Source organism: Egretta garzetta, unplaced genomic scaffold (assembly GCF_000687185.1).
Source record: "Egretta garzetta isolate BGI_Z169 unplaced genomic scaffold, ASM68718v1 scaffold81, whole genome shotgun sequence".
NCBI classification, from domain to species: Eukaryota; Metazoa; Chordata; class Aves; order Pelecaniformes; family Ardeidae; genus Egretta; species Egretta garzetta.
The window spans coordinates 1,654,666-1,673,780 of NW_009258671.1; the positions used below are offsets into that span (position 1 = coordinate 1,654,666).

The 19,115-nt window shown below is 37.9% G+C and overlaps 1 protein-coding gene across 1 annotated transcript in view; it reads left to right on the forward strand.

Annotated features, from left to right (window-relative positions):
* Window positions 1-19,115, forward strand: part of PIK3C2G (phosphatidylinositol-4-phosphate 3-kinase catalytic subunit type 2 gamma) — a 199,628-nt gene that overhangs the window by 61,094 nt on the left and 119,419 nt on the right. The window contains exons 14-17 of the mRNA XM_009648693.1: window positions 1,426-1,497; window positions 8,757-8,871; window positions 10,610-10,740; window positions 16,743-16,931. Of these exons, the coding sequence (XP_009646988.1) occupies window positions 1,426-1,497; window positions 8,757-8,871; window positions 10,610-10,740; window positions 16,743-16,931 (507 nt within the window). The remainder of the gene's footprint in view (window positions 1-1,425; window positions 1,498-8,756; window positions 8,872-10,609; window positions 10,741-16,742; window positions 16,932-19,115) is intronic.

A 19,115-nucleotide genomic window follows, 5' to 3' on the forward strand; every position in this document is an offset into this window, starting at 1 on the left:
GGGAAATTGCTGTCTTGCTTTGTTATTCAGAGGGAGGTATGCAAATTTGAATAATTTCCAAATGTTTAGGACTGATTACCTGAAATTTTGACACTAATGCTAATTTGGAGTATTTCAGAATTTTGGCTGAAAACCATCGACTTTCTTTCAGTGGTTCCTCAGTGCATTCAAGGAAACTTTCCCAAAGCCAATAGAATTTTGGCAGATTTGGAACTAGGAGTAAAATCTTATGCTAAATTTACCTTATATTATTACCTTGTCTTATTTCTGCTACCTATAATCTTTATGTTTTTCAGGCTACTATACTTTTAAAATACCAATTTCTACATTTGCTTACTGCTTAAGTATGACTATACCTTTTTAAAAATGCTGAGAGTTCCATTACTTTGCCAGTCTAGACTGAATATCTGAAAATTAAATGGAATCTATAATATTTAAATGTATTTTCTAGTTTGTTTTCATAATCTCAAGGTTATTCAGATCTTTTGATTTCTTAATGCTTATGTTGTCAATGCGGAATAATTCTTTTAGCCTTTACCTCCTTATATTGATTTTGTTTATAAAGAGAAATGTAATTAATTTCACTTTCCACTTGAAAAATTTAAGTTTGCACTGAATATACATGGAAAAAGCTAGAAATGCACCATCCACTGTAAACATTTTCTTCAGGAAAAAGAAAATATAGACTTGCACATGTCTGGGTAGTTGCATGATTTTTCCAAATAGCATGAAAGTATCTTATTTATTGGAATTGTTTGAAGTTACAATTTTAAATCAATTCATATAATGTATATAAACAAATTGAATGACCAACCAAGTTTGCTAATGGTCAACGCAAAGTTGAGATGAAAATTGATAGATCTGAATTTTCTCACTAAATAATGTGAATCACTCATTGCTGTTAAGACAAAATCTACATTTAAATTGTGGTTGGGAAGCACCACACCACCAAAGCACATCTGAACAAAAGAATGATTATCATACTCTTCTCACAAGCATCTCTTAGCTTCTTAAGTACTGTTTTCCTCTGAAGACACAAGACAGCAAATAACTAACTATTGGTTTACAATTCACCCTTAGGGGATGCTTATTCTGAAACAGCCCTTCATTGATATTGTAATTCTAAAGCAGAACTTCAACTAAGCTTTTCCTGTCTTTGTCAGCTCTAGTGGTTACCACTGAAGTGAATGAGTTTTTATGTACTTTTTCTCAAGTACTATGACCCACGTTAATTCTGGGCAATACTCATCAATGTCTTGAAGGGATCTGTCAGTTGCATTTTCCTTCAGAGTGCAACTCTTGTAATTTGTCACTTGATATATGTGTTAAGGCATCTAGAAAAATGTAGGAAGAATTCACTTGTGGTAACAATGCTCAAATTTTTTTTTTTAACTTTTATTTTTCTCTTTTCTGATTTTCTGTTAGAATGGGAGTAAACAGTGCCTCTAAAAATACAGAAGTGCTTGCTTGGACATGCTCCCCATTGTATCCAAAAGAGTAAGTTCATTTTTGTATGACAGCTTAAAAAAAGACCATTCTTGAATAATATTGCACTCAACTTGGGAGAAATATAAAAGACAGAAATACTCATTTCAGGACCTTGCTGTAATAAGACTGAGACAGTCACTTACAGTAAACTGCTCTTGATGTGTCAGTAAGAGCTCCATCCATAAGCTTTTCTTTCTTTCCAATACTTTGTTTTTGAACTTTGCTTAGGTAACTGTTTAACACTTAAAGTTTCATACCCCTTTTGAAAGGCCTTGCTGCACCCTTTCCTGTGATTTTGCAACATCCTCCTCAGCGTAGCTCCTTGTTCACAATGGTTGGTTTTTTTCAGTCTTCATTCTGTTCTCTCACCCATTCATTCTGCTCAGAGTGGGGCAGTTAGTGATGACCACAATGAGCACCTTTCCCTCTACACACCACTCTATAAGCTTTCTCCTCTTTTTTAACCTCTTCTTTCTACACAACACAGTGTAACAGTGGTTTAAAGATGCTTGTAACCCTGAATGTCTCTGCAGTGATGTATAAACGGACATCTAAGGTAAATTTTCTGCATTGCTCTAAACATATTTTGGTAGCACTGAGGCATCTGAATTTAGATCGAGCTTTTACAATAATACTTAATTTTTGTTTAGACTCCATAGTTCTGCATGCCCTCTGGGCAATAGATGGATACGTTCAAGCCCCACAAGTTTCTGCATTACATCCATCTCTAAGCTGTAGCTCTTCCCTCGTCTTGAGACTTCTTCATCTACTTCTCCACATGGTGTCAATCACCATTTTGACAAAACAAAACCAAAAAATCTGATTGCATATATAAATTTACTGTGTTTGAAAGACCTTGGGTTCCATTGAACTTTCAAACTGAGAGGCTTAAGACACTAGAAAATAGGTTGGACTGGGCTAGAAGCTTTTTCCATCTTTGTAGAAGAAAATTCAAGATTATTCTGTTCAGAAGAAGAGAGCATTCTTCTGTGACTTAGTGATCAGAGTGCTTAGCTTGAAAGAAGGAAAGAAACATGAATCAAATCTCTACTCCAAGAATTGGTTGGCCATTTTATTCAATGACTTTTCTGTCATAGTTACTCTGAAGAAGAGCACATCACTCACTCTTCCATTGCGTGTGTCTTTTTAAGCAAAACATGCATTATGTTTATTTTGTCTATTTCTACTATCCTAGTGCTTAGGGTGAAATAGGTAGATGAGATATCTTAGCTGAGAATCTAACTTGAGATGAAATGTTAGGATGTCCTCACTCCAGCAAGCTGATATGGGCTGAGTACGTTCAGTAGCAGAGCATTAGGTATGATAACTCGATTGGGGAACATTTAGGCACTATTGGAGGCAAATGGGATATGTGAGAATCCTATTCTTGAGGAGTTGTGTTGTACTAGAGGTTTTCTTATTGTTCAGCATTGAAGTCCCAAAGGAATGATTTTTGGAAGATCTGAAAGCCCTCAGCTCCCCGTGATGTGTATTTTTTAATGTATACCATTGGAGCAAGCACGTTGATTTTCATTAGGTAGATCTCGAAGTCGGCCAGACAGTTTCAAAAATTTTGCTGAAAAATGACTTCATTCTTTCATGGTACACACAATCAGCACAATGACGGGGAGAGAGGGCTACTTTCCTTTCATCTGCTGTATAATTGTAGAGATCATTGCTGAAATGACCCTTCAAAGCAAAACAAAACTTGAGTTGTTGGGGAGGAATGATTTGGGAATAGCATGTTCAACACCCCCTAATCTGATAGCTGTGTCATTTACAATTGTAATAATTACTAACACAAAGAAACCAAAATGATTTTTCCTCTTTTAGCCAACCACAACTCCACAGAATTATTCGTTCACCATTATTTCAATTGATAGATTGGTTTAAAAATAAGGATAGCCCTGAAATTTGTTCTGAAATGTGAAACTATCTGAACATTCACCCTGCCTGCTTTTCCTTTTCTTTGGAAGATCATGAATATTTTTTGGTAGAGAAAACTAGCTCTCAGGGTTACCAACTTAGAAAGTAGCAGGTTTAAAACTGTCAGGTGATTCTTAATAGGTAACACTATCAATTAGTTGAAGTAATTGAGAAGCAACAGTAGGACTTTGAGAGGCCATTTCCTGCTCCACAAAAAATTTAAAAGTTAATAATTGTTTTATTTGACTCACCAATTTTGTGGAAAATGTTAATAACCTGAGCAATGAACCCAACTTCACTCCCCTTGCTGCTGGAATGCAACTAAACTTCAAGACTTATTTTAATAGAGTATTTCTGAACTTGAAAGTATGTACCAGGAAAAGATTTGTACCTGTAGTGTCATGCTAATGTGTCAAGAGTACCTTGTATTATTGCAAAGATTATGCTATTAGGGTCTCTAAATGGATAAACTCTGTAAATATATATAAAGATATTAAAGAAATCTGACCAGAAAATCTTTGACAAAGCATTCCTAACTTGGAAAATATCCCCTGAAAGAAAGCTTTTCTCAGAGGTGAATTTGAGTTTTAAAAAAAGTCTTAACATTCTCATGTCTAAGATCTAATTTAAAGGGGAAAGGATAGAAATAAGCTCTTTGAAGAAGCCAGTAGCCCTGAGGTATTTGCCTGGGTCATCAAACATCCATGTTCAAATCCTTGTCCCAGTTGGTCACTGAGCCATTCTTCTCTGGGTCAGCGAAGATAAGGACAGAGTGGCCTATCTTTCTGTATTCAGATGCTTCTTAAAATATAAATATATATATATACTTGTTAATCATTAGAAGAAGAAAATTAACGTCAGTTTAAAAATACAGTTCCTCATTTCTGTCCCATTATATCTTATTCTCATTAAAACCACAGGAATTCTGTTTAAGATTTTTCTGAGATTTTAACACTCCGGTTCTCATCTGAAAAAACAGTGACTAAGCAGAGTGTATGAGAAATATACAAAAAGTAGAAGCAAACCCCAACTGATTAAATAAAGCATATTACTTATTAATTAGCATTTCTTACTGCAGTCTTTTCTCCATACCTTGCCCCTGTTGAAACCGTACAATATTTGAAAATGTTCTCAAGAATTTGGCCTTTTTAATTTTGTTTTATTGTTGTTGTTAAACAGTTGTCGGTGAACAAATGTTTAGTAAATTTGAAATTTGCTTGATTTACATTAGTTCCTGAATTCTACTAATATCTCTCACTATTCTGACGGTTGTCTTGCAGTGTGCTGATGTATAACATGACTAGCTGATGGATACACAGGGCAGCTACTATACTCTTTATCAAATGTGTGTTGGGATTACTTCTTATCAATTTTGCATGTACAAAGAGTCTCACTCTTTACAAAACTGATTTCCTGCAAATATTCTCCAGTCTTTGCCTAAATGTGGTTGTTTACCTTACAGTTATTGCATGCAACTTATTTTTTAACTTTATGTTTTGCAGCAAAATTAGGAAAGAATCGGGAACATAACTGAAAATTTGTTTTAAAGGTCTAGAATAATCTGATAGGTTTGTATTTGCTGTATTCGGCACCTTTGAATTTATGGAAGTTATTTAAACTAGAAACTGTGGGAATGGAAGATGTGGTCCTTATAAAAGTCTGTAGGACATGTAGCATTACTTTGCACTTGAAAATTATATCTCTAATTTGGATTTTCTAGAATTCTGTAGTATTTGTAATTATAATAAAGTAGTTATTTCACAGTATTATTCCAATGCAGAAATAAGACTGCTCGGGCCATAAGATGTGGGGGGTTTATAGATTAACAGCTTTGGATTTCCTTTAACTTCAACCTCAACTCTGAATTTCTGAGGCTTATAATGTCAGGCTTGGGGATAATTACATTATTTTTACACTATATTTTGTCCTCGTTTTCCTGGTATATCCAGTCTAAACAGTAACTCTACTCTAATGTTATATACATTTGGGAATGAACACAGTAATAATGATTGTAGCTGCCAACTTGTCCAGTAGGTGTAGGTGAGCCTCCACATCCATATTTCTCATCCTTATCAGGTAGTTGACTTTAGATAGTGGCCCTAAATCGAAGCAAATAAAGCCCTTGATGGTGCATCTGTGTCAAGAAGTCTTATTAGACGCATGAGGCAGTTCAAAAAGTGTTTGCAAGTCTGTGTGCCAACTTTCCATTCCTTCACATCAGAAAAATGTGTTTGTCTCTTGGGCTGAATAGTTTAGTGATCCAGAGCTAATTAACAAATCAGAAATCCATCATTTGGGGCAATTTGGGAGTTGTAATGTCCCCCACAGTGCCCATTGCTCTGACTTCACTGATTCTAACAACACAATTTATTTTGAACTGGTGTTTCCAAATCAGACAGAGCGAGCAAAAAAAAATTTCCTTTTGCTGGATGTGGTGAGGGAAGTCTTCCACGTGCCTTCAGGACACAAGGTTGATTTTGTTAAGTTAGGGTAACTTGAACTGTCCTTAAATAGCAGCATCCCCTTCTACTGAAGTAAGACAGGCAGTTTAGTTTAGCTCCAGTAATAAACAAGAGCTGGGAATATGTGTAATTCCAGGGGTTTCCATCTGCCCTGGTTTTGCATGAGCATATAAATAAATGGCAGTAGACACAGAGCAGCATGCGCTTCTTCACCTTCTGATGTGCTTGATGCTGAAGTTGCTACATGGAAGCCATTGTCTATGGTTGCGATCATTATACAGTCTTTACAAAAGTCACTGCCATCACCTTACAGATGGGAAAACTGGCAGGCAGAACAGGGAGAGACTGGCCTGAGCTCATCAACAGAACCAGGTAGCAGAGAGAGGAATCTGTCCGTTCAGTAAAGGTTATGGTTGTCATGCTCATGATGCTATCTCCTTCCTTTTCTGAAGGGATCCTGCACACTCTCCTGCTTCCTTTCCTTTTTCTGAAAATAATGATGCACCTTTTTACTGTTTCATTCACCTGCATGGCCCCTGGTTCCATGTGTGTGTGCCAAAGCAGACTTGGTTCTGAACAATGCTAGCTGTGCAGTGCATACAGTGCCCTAAAGATGGAGAAGGAAAGATGTGCTAAAAAAACATACGCTGTATTTCACAGTTGTCGATGCCTCTTCACATCTTTTTAAAAATGCCTCCTGTGTTTCCACACTAGCCTTAGTCCAAAGAGTGGCTTACTGATGGAAGATAGGTAAGTTGTCACTTACTTGTAAATGTATAAAATAGGCTACTTTTTACACAAGACATAAATATGTGTCTGGTTTTTAAAACAACTTCATATTTTCTTAGGAGATATCCTTGCCATACTATTGAAGTGGCTTAATGTCTTTGGTTTTACTCACAGTCTTGTCATCTGCTTTAACATGACAGCAGATGGTCATGTCCAGCAAAGCTATATTGCTTTACTTGCTGTTTCTCCAGTTGACTACTCTGAGAAGCCCAACTGCCAATTCTTCCTCATCTTCCTGGACAGTCTTTAGCTGCATCTGTACTGAGTCCAAATGAGTTGAAATAATCAATTAAACATATCTACAGTGCCTCTGAGGTCTGTGCTACTTCTATTTGTCTATACAGGTTTCCCAGGAAAGAAGTCCACTGTATGGATTCTTTTTTAAAGCCCTCTGTAGTTTTAGAACACAATATGAAAGTGGTTAGCAGTAATGAGAGCTCAGAAGGATAATTTAATCTTTGTGTTCATTCAGTTCTCAGCTACTCTTCTCCCTTCTAACAAAACTGCCTATTAGTTCAAATTATGATGTAAACCCCTGTCAGTAAAGGAGTGGTTGAAGAGATGCAACTCATTTATTAAAGGTCATCTGAGTACACATCACAGAAAAACAACTTTGAACCACTATTGGTCACTTACACGTTCACATCGGTGACCTAAATGTGAAAGACTTCCTATCACACAACTGCTTTCCCCTGAGTGCTGTCTTGTTCACATCACAGCTTCTTCTTCTGCCTCCATTCCCCTGCAAATGTGACTACAGCTGCAAAAGAAACTTCAGATAGTGGTTTTTTCTTTAACCCTCCTGGTCTGTGTTCTCACAATAAAATAAAATGTTTGCACAAACAACATGAATAGCTTGAGAAGCGAAAAAGAAAATTAGCCCTGAATTAGGTTTATACCAAGTGTTGACTATAAAAATTACTTTGCAGGAGTTTCTTATTTCTTCTTCAGATGACTTAGCAACAATTTATTTCAGTTTGCAATTCAAAAGGTACTTTCTTACAGCAATGTTGCAAACTCATGCTGGGATCAAAAGGTCCGTCTGAGTTCTCTTGTACCTGTAACATCCTCATCTCCGGTAAAAGCTGTGCACTCACAACTCGTCTGCCTGGTTGGCTGTTTCTGTTGCAATGCACAGAAGAGAATCTAGCCCATTCTCTCAGTTGTTTTGACTGAGCAGTTCTTGGAATGATTGTAATAAAAATTATTTGTCAGTAAAAGAAGAGATGTTGAACGTAATCAAATTTCTGACCTCACTAACCTTTACGATGTGGACAATTAAAAGGGTAAGTCCAGTGTTCCGTGTCTTCCTTTATTCAGGTACTGCATTCTTACTTTGAGTGGATTGGTTATTATTAATATTTACATCTGAACTTCCTGGTTTTATTCAAATTCTCTAGACTGAATTGTGTTGACCTGCCAAATCATGCTGGTTTTCTTATCTGCAGACCGCATGCATGCCTGTTTCCGATAAGACTTTCTTGTACGTGTAGTGCTCAGACTGGTACTTCAGTCCATAATCTTTCATCTGTCCAAAACCCACATGCAGCGCACGCGATACAAACTATCCCACTCAAACTCCTTTCAGCTCTTTGGAGACTCTGATAGCATACTCTCTCCTCCCTGCCCTTCTCTCATAAAATCAGCAAGGATCCTTCATGGTTGTGGCAGGTTGCCATGAGTTTCGTGGAATACATGCAGCCTGCACAATCTCTAACATATTTGTCCTCAAAATTAAATGTTGAGATAGAAATATGCTGTTGTCCTTATTTTACACCTAGCTTAAATTATAAACCCTGTCACACAAGAAGTCAGTGGTAAAGCTCAGAGCTGAGGTAGAATGTCTTGGCAGTGTGATTTGTGTCATGATCCCTGCAACTTCACAGATACCGCTAGGGCAATGAGGCCATGAGTGTGCAGCCTCTGCTGATCTAGGCCAGGTTTGTATTAGCCACATGAAGATAAGGGGGTTGTTCTCCTTTTGCTTGTCTTTTAAGCTATCCAGTTCCATGTTCTTTGATGTAATTTCAGTAAAACCTGTTCATGTTGTCTCCAGTACTGATGCAGTATTTCTGTCTGTGTGTACTGCAGGAGGCTCGTTCACGGAACTGTGCTGCTTAGCATGACGTTGCACAGCACGCTTACAACAACAATGATTACCCCAGGCATCTGCAGTACTGATACACCAACCTCAGTAACATTGCAGGTAAGAAAGTAAGAAACCAAAGGAAAGGGTTGTTTTCTAACAAAGTACAAGAAGGATTGTTCCCACAGCTCATCAAGACCACAGAAATTAAAAATCCTATTTCCATTAGAGCTGCTCAAAGAGAGTATGTTAATCTGAATGGATGGAAGTGTATAATTCTGCACAGTGGCAAATGTGTTTGATACTTTCATATCAAAAACTACCTCTGAGGGCTAGAGCAGGTTTTTGTAGGGTAATTTTTGTTACAATTTTGGCTCCAAAAATACTTTTGACACAAATTAATGACTTGGTACCTGACTTACAGCTGCCTTTTCAAATCTGAACTTTTGTTCTGAGTACTATTGAATTACATGCCATTATAAACATAACATACAGCTTGCAATTAGACTGAGTAGCATAAAGGATTTGCAAAGGAAGTGCTACAAGAAAATTGTCAATAGGCATCAGTGTAGCTCTCCCTCGATGACTACATGCTGAGCACCCACTCCTTCTGGGCAGAATGGTGCTCCCAGTATTGAAAATGCATTAGGTCTGCATGGTAGTTTTGTTACCTTTCCAGGTTAAATTAGCAACTGGATACTTCAAGGGCAAAGCCAATTGTTTTCTGTATTAAAAAGCTGAATGACATGTAAAAGCAGATAATACAGATAAATGAGGCTGGCCTAAAAATGCCCTGGTTTTAATAGAAAAGCAAATGGGGATTTTCTAGTCTGAGGAGTTCAGTCAAAGATGATGCCTTAACATAGCTTCCTCTATTAATAATAAAAGGAAGTTGAGACAGTTAATGGGTATTAATTTATAATATCTCTCTGCTGAAGGAAATGGAACAGGAAGATCTCTCATTCCCCCACCTCATTTTCAGTTATTCCCATGCATGTGACAGTATCACAATTTGTGAACATGCCAGAAATGTCATAAAGATAGCTTTTCTGACGTGACCAACAAGACACTTATGTTTTGTAGGGAATAACTTTGATAATCTTTAGAAGAGTGATGCATATCAAATACATATATTAAAAAAAAAGTAGATATAGATAAGATATTGTAGTGTGTGCATTAATAAACCAAAATGGGATATGCAAACTGAGCTGAATTTTGAAGAGCAACCTGAATTTTCAGCTAAGTCTGTGCTCCAATTATCAAGCACCTTAATCTTCCTAATTTTGGTTGAATGTTTTCTTTCCCTCTATCTTAAAAACATTATCCTAAATTTCTGATGCCCATATGTATGTGTAAAGAATGAAAAATTGGTAGATGCTCTGCAATATATGTGAAATTGAACATCCAGAAGTGAAATCAAGAATTTGATTTCCATCTCTCGCATTGGCAAACCTACACATCAGAATTATCCCTACTTTTTCAGAAAAAAAACCCAAACCAAAAAAATCTACATTGATGGAAGTGTTCCACTTAAGAACCATCTCATTAAAAACCAGGAAAGGAGGAAAACAGCTTTGAGTTCATGCAGTTATAATATAATTGAAATATGGTGGATGAAATTCTCCCAGGAAAGTCAGTGACAAAGCTCCCACTGATTTTCGTGGGCTGTTTATCACCAACATATTTAAGTAATATATTGCATATGGTGAACACTCTCAAAGAATTATCCCTTCTTCTTTCTCTCATATTTTCTGTCCTTCCTGTAGAAATCCAAGATAGCATTTATTGATAGTTGTTTCTGAGAATACATATTGCTAAAAGGAGTTCTCTTTTTTTTTTTTTTTTTTTTTAAAAAAAGATTGACTTTCCAGAAACTAATTTGGAGTTCATTAAACCTGAACCTGAAGAAAGAAAAGGTGACCTTGAAGAGCCAACCAAAGACTGCCTGAAGCATATTACAAGACTTTCACAGACACATTCTCTCTTGCTGTAAGTTGTACCCAGCCTAGCCTTGCTGATTCTTGGCTTGCTGTACTTATCCTATCGATCACAATTAAGTGTATCCAGTTCTTTAAAAACAAAATTTTCCTCTGAAGAAGCCTAGCTTGATTGATTTGAGAAGTAACACCTCTAAATGAGAGACTAGATCACAGCAAAGCCTAAATAAGCACCTGGAGGTGGCAGTGTATTTTACCAGTCTAAAAAAGGATTGGTTTTCCCTTTCTATTACTATTTCTTTTTGTGTCTTTGAAGCGAGAAACTAATTTTTTATTCAAAACATAAGATTTTCAGGTGATGCAATAAGTCTTACATCAGTATTAGCAAGAAAACCTCTGGGTTCTATGAAAATCAGTGTCCTTCAATAATAATACACTCAGTAATTTGTCAGGAAAGAGCCAATGTGGCTTCTATGAATAGAAATCCTGCCTCACTAACCTGTTGCTGTCTTAGAAGGTTGTCAGTGGGTGCATGGATATTGGGGCTTTGGTGGATGTTCAAAAAATTTTGCTGAGGTTCCATATCAGATTGTTAAAGAAATGAAGTTGCCATGGGTTTGGAGGAAAACTGGTTAAATGCAAAGATTAGATGTTTAATGGTGGCTTTTCAGAATGGAAGAATCAGTAGTAGGGTCTTTCAGTGCTCAAGGTCAGGACCAGTTTTAGTCAGTATCTTTATCAATGATGTGGAGAAGGAAGGGAGTGGGGAAATCTCCAGGTTTGCAGGTGGTACTAAGCTCTTCCAGGTTGTCAAACACCATGCCACGGAGGGGAGATCCAGAAGGACCTTACAGAACTGGGCATAGACATGGCAGATGAGCTTCAATGTGGATAAATTTAAAGGAATGTATTTGCGGAAAAATTATCTAAGCATCTGTGCATGACACTGAACTCAGAACTGGCAGTTACAACACAGGAAATATATCTTGACATTACTGCTGACATTTCCCTGAATTCATGAGTACAATGTGCAGCAGCAGCCAAAAGTGCCAACAAAATATTGGGTATCATCAGGAAGGGTGTAGAGAAGAAGCCAGTGTGTGCCATTTCACTGCTGTCTAAAACCTTGACATGCTGTATTTTGAATATGCTACATAGTTCTTGTCTCCACAACTTGGGAAGGACACAGTAGATCTGGAAAATGTCATTTTAGTGGCTCTTCTCTGTACTAAAGGGATTAAGCAGCTACTTGGCCAAGAAAAGCTAAAAAGGCTGGGTCTCCTTAGTTTGAAGAGGAGAACAGTAGGGAATGTGTGTGTATGTATGACTGATTTTTATAAAATCATGATGGTAGTGGACAAGGTGAATGCATCATCAAATCCCATAATATTCAAACTAGGAACATTCAATGAAATAAGTAGAACAATTGTCAACAAATGGCAGACAATACTTCTTAAGACAGTCAGTGTGAACTTTTAAAATCTTCTGTCACAAAGCTGTGGAGTTAGACAACTTAATCAGATTCATAAAGGCTGTATACAAATTAATGGATAACAGATTCCTGAATAGGTATTACAAAGACTAGGCAAGGGTAGACCCTATAATATCCCTAGTACAATAATTATGGGTTCTGTGGGAATATGAAGGGAAGAGACCACTGAAAGTCATCAGGCTGGAGTTAAGGCTTTGGTAAGTTCAATAACAGATCCTCGGAGGAAAGAGCATGCTAGTCCTGTTTTTTTCCAGTTTGTTGTTTTTGGTTGTCCTATCTTATCAGGAAAGCTAGTCTAGAAAATAAATCATCAAGGTGAAGAGTAGCATATCTGGGGTTTGAATGAAGGAATTCCATTTTTAAGTACTTTCTGATCAAGAGGCATCTGTCAGCCTGCAATATTTGTTGTATCTGTATCAGAGACAATCTTTTTAGCTTCCTTGGTCATGACAGAGTTTTATTAAAAAAATTTGTAACAACATACTGGTATCCAAACACATTATTACCATGATATCTGAAGATCTCTTCCTTTTTTGTTTTTTAATGTCAAGAAAAAGAGAGGAATCTAGATAGCTTTTCAGTGACGATATGTCTGTATGATGATGCTTCAGCATTTGAGGCTTACGAGCCTCAAATATGATTTTGAAATAAATGGGTGTCTGTAGTTAGAAGACAGAAGAAACCTTTCTCAGGCTGTTGGGATCCTTCTGTTTGTTCTACTGAAAACAGAAGGCATATGTGAATGGACAGAAAATGTTCTTAACCCTATGGTAGAATAAGAAGAAACAATGGTTAAAACCAAACAACTACATAGTTGTCCTTGCTATATAGGCTGTTGAATCCAGTAGCGTTATAAATGCAAGGCTGCTGTGGCTCCACATCTCCAAGTTCAGCCAGTAGAGAGGTAGACTCTGTATTCCTGGTAGGAATATCAACAAATCAGCATGGGCAGAAAGCAGTACTTTACCAGCACACACAAATATGTAGCACTGCCACAAAGTGGACAGCCCAGACGCTCTGATTCTGTTCCTCCTCTCTGCCTGATCATGATCAGAGTCCACTGGTGGAATACATATAAGTACATACACACATATATTTTTATATATATATATAGTATCAAAATATTAATTGCTCCAGTAATTGGGCTCAGACAGTCAATCCTGTAGCTGGCCCCAGATCTCCCTGCTCTCCCCAGCTGCTGACACCCTGACATGTGAGCCCCCAGGGTTCACAGCCATACTGCAGTTGCTGGTGCTTGCACCTATTCCTGTTACGCAGATGCGGGTTTCCCCAGTAGCTGGTCCAGACACATGGTCTTCCCAGTAGCTGACTCTGGGACCCCCGTCTCTCTGGTAGCTGGCTCCATGGCTAGCATCTCTTGGATGTTGATTAGTGAGGGGATCAATGGGACTGAAGGAAATGAACTTCACCATATGTCTCTTGTGCTCCTCGCAGCCCTACGCTGTGTGCTGCTGTGTGATCTTTGCCGTCATCACCAAACCAGGCAAGAAAGGGGCAACCAAGAGAATTCATTAGTTACTGACAGCTGCTTTGTCTGACTTCTGAAAACAGTTCAGATGTGAGCTTTTGATTTCATTTAGGGTTACTGTGTTTGAAATACAAACCCGAGAAAACCGGCCAGCTGAGGTAATAGCTGTTCTTCGAATGTGATGCAGCCTGCTGGTTTGCAGTGGCTCCCAGTGTAAGGATCAGAGACTGCTTGTGAAGCCGGGAAGATGACACTCTTGTTTCTGCTATTTCTCTTCCCTTCATTCACGATTTTCCTTCTACCTTACTTTTTCCTCTCTATCACCTTCCCTGTTTCCCTTTTCCTTTTTGCAGCTTACCTGGTAAGAATCTAGTTTGCCTATGAGTTGTCACAAGAGTGCCGTTACTGTGAATTGTGATTAGAAAGGCTACTTCCAGTTGAGTGAATAGTGGAATGGGTCTGAAAAAGTGTGGTGATGCTGCACACTTTGCTAGTCTGTTTACGGGAGAGAAACTTGCAAGTGAGAATTGGTGTCGGGGGACAGAAATTTGCATTTGGTAGATTTGCTGCTCTTTCCTCTTTTTGTCTTTTGTCTTGTTCTGCTTTAGTACTGAACAAGAACAATAAAACCAGCTCAGAAGCATTTAAACTAATTTTTGCCATTCCCCCCCCCCCCCCCAAAAAGGAGTAATAATTAAGACCAGCTAACAAAGCTTTCACAGAAGCTGTTTCCTTCATTTAGCTAAAGGGATTAATGAAAACTTTCAAACTGAAAACTACTGAATTATTTAGGTTTTTAAATATTTTATTTGTGTTGAGTAGAAGGCTATATATTTTAATATAGCTGTTACATGGAGGGAAATTTAGATTCAACGCCACCTAAAAAACCCTAAACTGCATTTTTATCAATAAAGAGGGTTTATTAGCATCTTATCCCTGTTGAGCCAAAGAAATGTCCTTATTAGCATAACAATCTTCAGATGCTGTATGTATGCAAAATACTTTTATCATCCATCTTAAGTATCCTGTTACATGAATATGTAAACTTTTGTTGCAACTAAGAAATTTAAAGTGAAAACCTAAAAACACCCCACCCTACCCAACCTTTAATTTCATCTCTCATCTTTAAAACATGGAAAGAGAAAATGGCCTCTGGAGTGAAGTCAGAGGGAGAAATCTGTTATTTAGAAAACCTGATACAAGGATTGATTTCTTATCTCCCTTTGTAAGCTCAGTAGAGGCTTTAGCTGCTTTAATCTGAACAACAGACTGTCTAGTTTGGAGGATGCTGTCTGAAAGCTTAAATCCCTGTTTAAAGTCAAAGTATAAAAGGGGTCCTTTAGCTGAACTGTCCTGCAGAATACTATCCGAATGCATAAGAAAACCAGACAGGCAATAAAGTCTTAGGCCTACTTTTATCTCTTTTTCTGTGTATGACTTCTTCAAACAAACACAAAAGCATCTAGCTATTGTCACAGTAGACATGCCATGAATTCTGAAGCTGTTTCTTGAAATGGTTACCAAAATGATACTTTTCTTGAAATTATGACTAGGAGTCATGACAGAATTTGTGTCATAGTTAGGTTCATCTTCTACATACATTTATGAGCTTATTCCCCTAAGGGGAATAAATAAACATTCACTCTTGTGTCAGTAAAAAACATGCCCATCTCTGTACCGCCACTCTGTTCCTAAATGCTTGGCAATTCAAAACTGTAAAAAAAAAAAGTTCTCCGGTGCATACAGAGCCAAAGGAACTCATTCCTATGAGTTGTGAAAGCCACAGTCTTCACAGTTAGAGCAGGGCTAAGATAGTTTTTTGGCTAAGAATATCCCAAAACATTGCAAATAGAAGGAAGAAGACCTTGGAAGGAATGTGAACACTTGGATTTTGAGCCCTGCTTACACATCTGGGTAATGAAACGCTTGACTGGAAACAAGCCATTTACTTACAGCCTTTGCAATGTTTCTCACACCTTGCTCTGAAATATTTAGGTCCGCTTAAAGTCACTGTTATGGTATGCCATTAAGTAGATGGATCACCAGTCTGGCCAAGGATGAGCAAGAAAACCTATGTTCCTCTTGGTTCCAGTAATGATTTCTGTGAACTGGAGATCAGTTTGCACTCTCAAAGCTTGCTTTTGAAGGCTCTGATATCAAATTAAGGAGGTAGTCTGAGCTTGTCTCTCATGGGGAATTTCTTTTTCCATTTTATGGTGGTGTCAAAACCTAGGATTTAATATGCATGAGGAAAGGACACCTGAATTGTTGACAAATCAGAGGATATATACCAAAAATTATTATGGGCATTGCTCACTGTGGTGAAATATGGTGTGATGACTGACCATTTCATCAATATGTCATTTAGATAACTAATATCTCTATAAGGAATTTGGTATTGTGTCCTTTTTTGTATGCGAGTACAGTGAAGCACAGCCTGCTAGGCCTTGTGAACAGACATAGAAGTTGCTGGGAGCTTTCATTCCCTTTTCCAAACTCATACCAATGCTAGGGATAATGACACCATGCGTGTGTGTGCACACACGTGCTCATGTTCTTGGGTGTGTGCATGAACACATAGACACACCTGCATGAAACAGTCAAAGCAAGGGCAGGAATGAAAGCTATGGCTAGTAGTGTTGTGTGTCTGGTTGTTAGAGTTGTTAGTTAGGGATGATGTGTAGCAGATGGATGTAACAATAATTTATCCAGTGATAACTGCACCTTCTTTGTCAGAAAATCCCAGTAAAAGCAAACAAACAAACAAACAACACCAAAACCAGAGGCAATGGAGAAGAAAAATGAGAGTGCTTGAGAAGTGAAATAACCATATATGTGTGTGTTTTGACACTTCATTTTTACATGACCCAAGGCTGACAGATCCAGAGTATAAGTATCACTTTTCTTATAAAAGCTGGTCTGCAGAAAATGATATCCTACCCCAAGGAAAACACGTACTTAGCTGAAAAGCAGTGTACTGTATGACTTGGCCCCTCTGTACAATAAAGTTTGTTGCTACACAAAGCTCCAGGTGGTTTTAATTTCAAACTGAATTTCTAATCTTCTCTTCCAGACTCTCAGAGCAACAGAGAAGGATCTTATGGTTTTATCGTTACTTCTGCAATAATCAAAATTGTTCCCTTCCTCTGGTACTGGGCAGTGCACCCGGTTGGGATCGGATGACTATATCAGAAATGTATGCCGTGTTGAGGAGATGGAGATTTTCTAACCCTCTGGAGGCACTTGGGCTTCTGACTTTCAGGTAAGGGAAAATTAACCAAGTAGGAAAATAACAATAAACAGAATAATCATGTGCTGATTAATTCAGCACTTCAATTTGCTCAGCACAGTATCATGCTTTGGTTCACTGACTGTGCTTTCAGTTCTGTCTCTGTGTCAAAGTGAAGATATAGTTGTGACTCTTGTGACGACCTTGAGTTGAATGTGCCATGCCTGCCTTCGTGGCTGAGAAGGTTTTCTATTTCTCAGGATAATGAAAAGAGTATTTCACTCTCTATAGCAGATTCAGTCAGTTTCTGGTGACAGGTGATCAGTCAAATACTTAGCACTTACATAGCACTCCATATCTTCAAACTACTGTACAGACATGAAGTGACTAAGGGGAGATAAGGAGGGCTGAAATATGCTTCCAGATTATGTTACCATGTACAGTCCCTCCTGTAGCCCATCTTTCTGAAGTAGATAGGATGAAACTTTGAAGTCAGTTCCCCACACTTTGAATAAATTCTACTGTGATGCCTTAAGTTCCACCCCCACTTCTTACACTGGGAGCTGGTTGGTTGTTGGAAGGCTTTCTTGATGTTGGAGATAATCTTACCTATGATGTAATACCAGATGTCAGGGGATGGTATCTGTGTCAGCAATTACATTTCCTCCAAAAGCTTGGGGGGTATTTTGAGTTAAGTGATCTACCTGTGAAAACATTAAACGCGTGGATGAAATGGTTGAGGAAATGGTTTATCAAGCCCTTGCTTGTCTGGGTAAGCACAAGCTGCACCACCTTTGTAATCTCAGTTCCATGTTGTATCTTTAGAAAAAAATACCTCACCTAAAGCTTTACTTAAGAAAAGAATATATACATTCACCTCCACATTATTAAAGGCCAGTTAATAATATAAAACAGAGTATTGACTGTTATTTCCCTCTGGATGTGATTTTCTAAGAATACTTGTGTCTCAGGTTTATATCTGAACTATTAGCAGTTTCACACGTTGGCATACATGTCTTTTTTGACGCTTAGTGAGAATGATGGAAGCAAAGATCCAGAAAGATCAGGTACTGGAGCATATTATCATTATTTGCCACTATGAAATTACTAGAATCCATTTCTAGTTTATAAAAGCACCATGTACAAAGGAGTATATAGACAGTGTGTTGTCTTCCACACCCCAGAGTAACGAGATTTTGAGATGTTTTTTCAGAGCATGCCAGGCTTTCAGATCAGACCTTCTGTCAAATTTTGTTTCTGTGCATGGGTGGCATTTGTGCAAATGAACAGCTTGATTGTTCTTTGAAGATGCAGATTTGAATCGGGGTGTGGTGCAGAATATCAGTCCTGTCAGGTGCTTCCCGGGATATTTAATATGACTCAGCCTATCTCAGAGCTTCTCAGTGTGTAGTGGATGCAGTGTAGACACTGTAGATTCTGGCTAACACAAAGATTGCTGGCATGAAAAGGTGGGAAGATGTCATCACTTTGTCTCTCCTGGTGCCACCGTTGGGAGTGGCTGGCACCTGCAGTGGTGCCAAAGAACAAGTACTTCTGATCAGGATCTTAGCTGGTTTGTCCCTTTAGTTTCTTTCTCACAAAAGATAGTATCAATCTGGGGTTTTTTTGCTTCGTGTTAACACTACATAGAGAAGTGCTGGATCACAGTACAAATCCTCTTTAAGAAAAAAAAAAATTCTGTCCTTCACATATCCACAATATTTTGTAGGTGCATGAACAACTGGGAAGCTAACCTTCAGAAACAGAGGGATTACATTTCCTTAAAGATGTCTCGTTTCAGAGATGATGTATCTGCTGAGACACGTGTATATGCAAATTGAGAGAGTGGGTTGAAGGAGAGGAATACTCTCCCTATAAATGGATTTCTGAGGTTTCTTCTCCTGCTACTCTTTTTCTCAGATTTCAATCATTTTGAAAAGTGAAGTAGCACTGGATAGGGTCCAACTTTCCTTCACCATTACCTTCACTAACTCTGGATTGTAAGCTCCATAACTGAGCTGTTTTTGAAGGTTCATTCAACTCTATCCTGTATTATGTTTGGCTCTGACAATTCATCAACTCAGTTGCTCACTTCTATCATCCACAAAACAGCTCTGATTTCTTGTGATTACCGAGACAGAGCTGAAAGATCCATGTTCATATAAAACATGAGCAGAATATAAAATAAATGCTCTTTATATATTCATGTCTATTTTA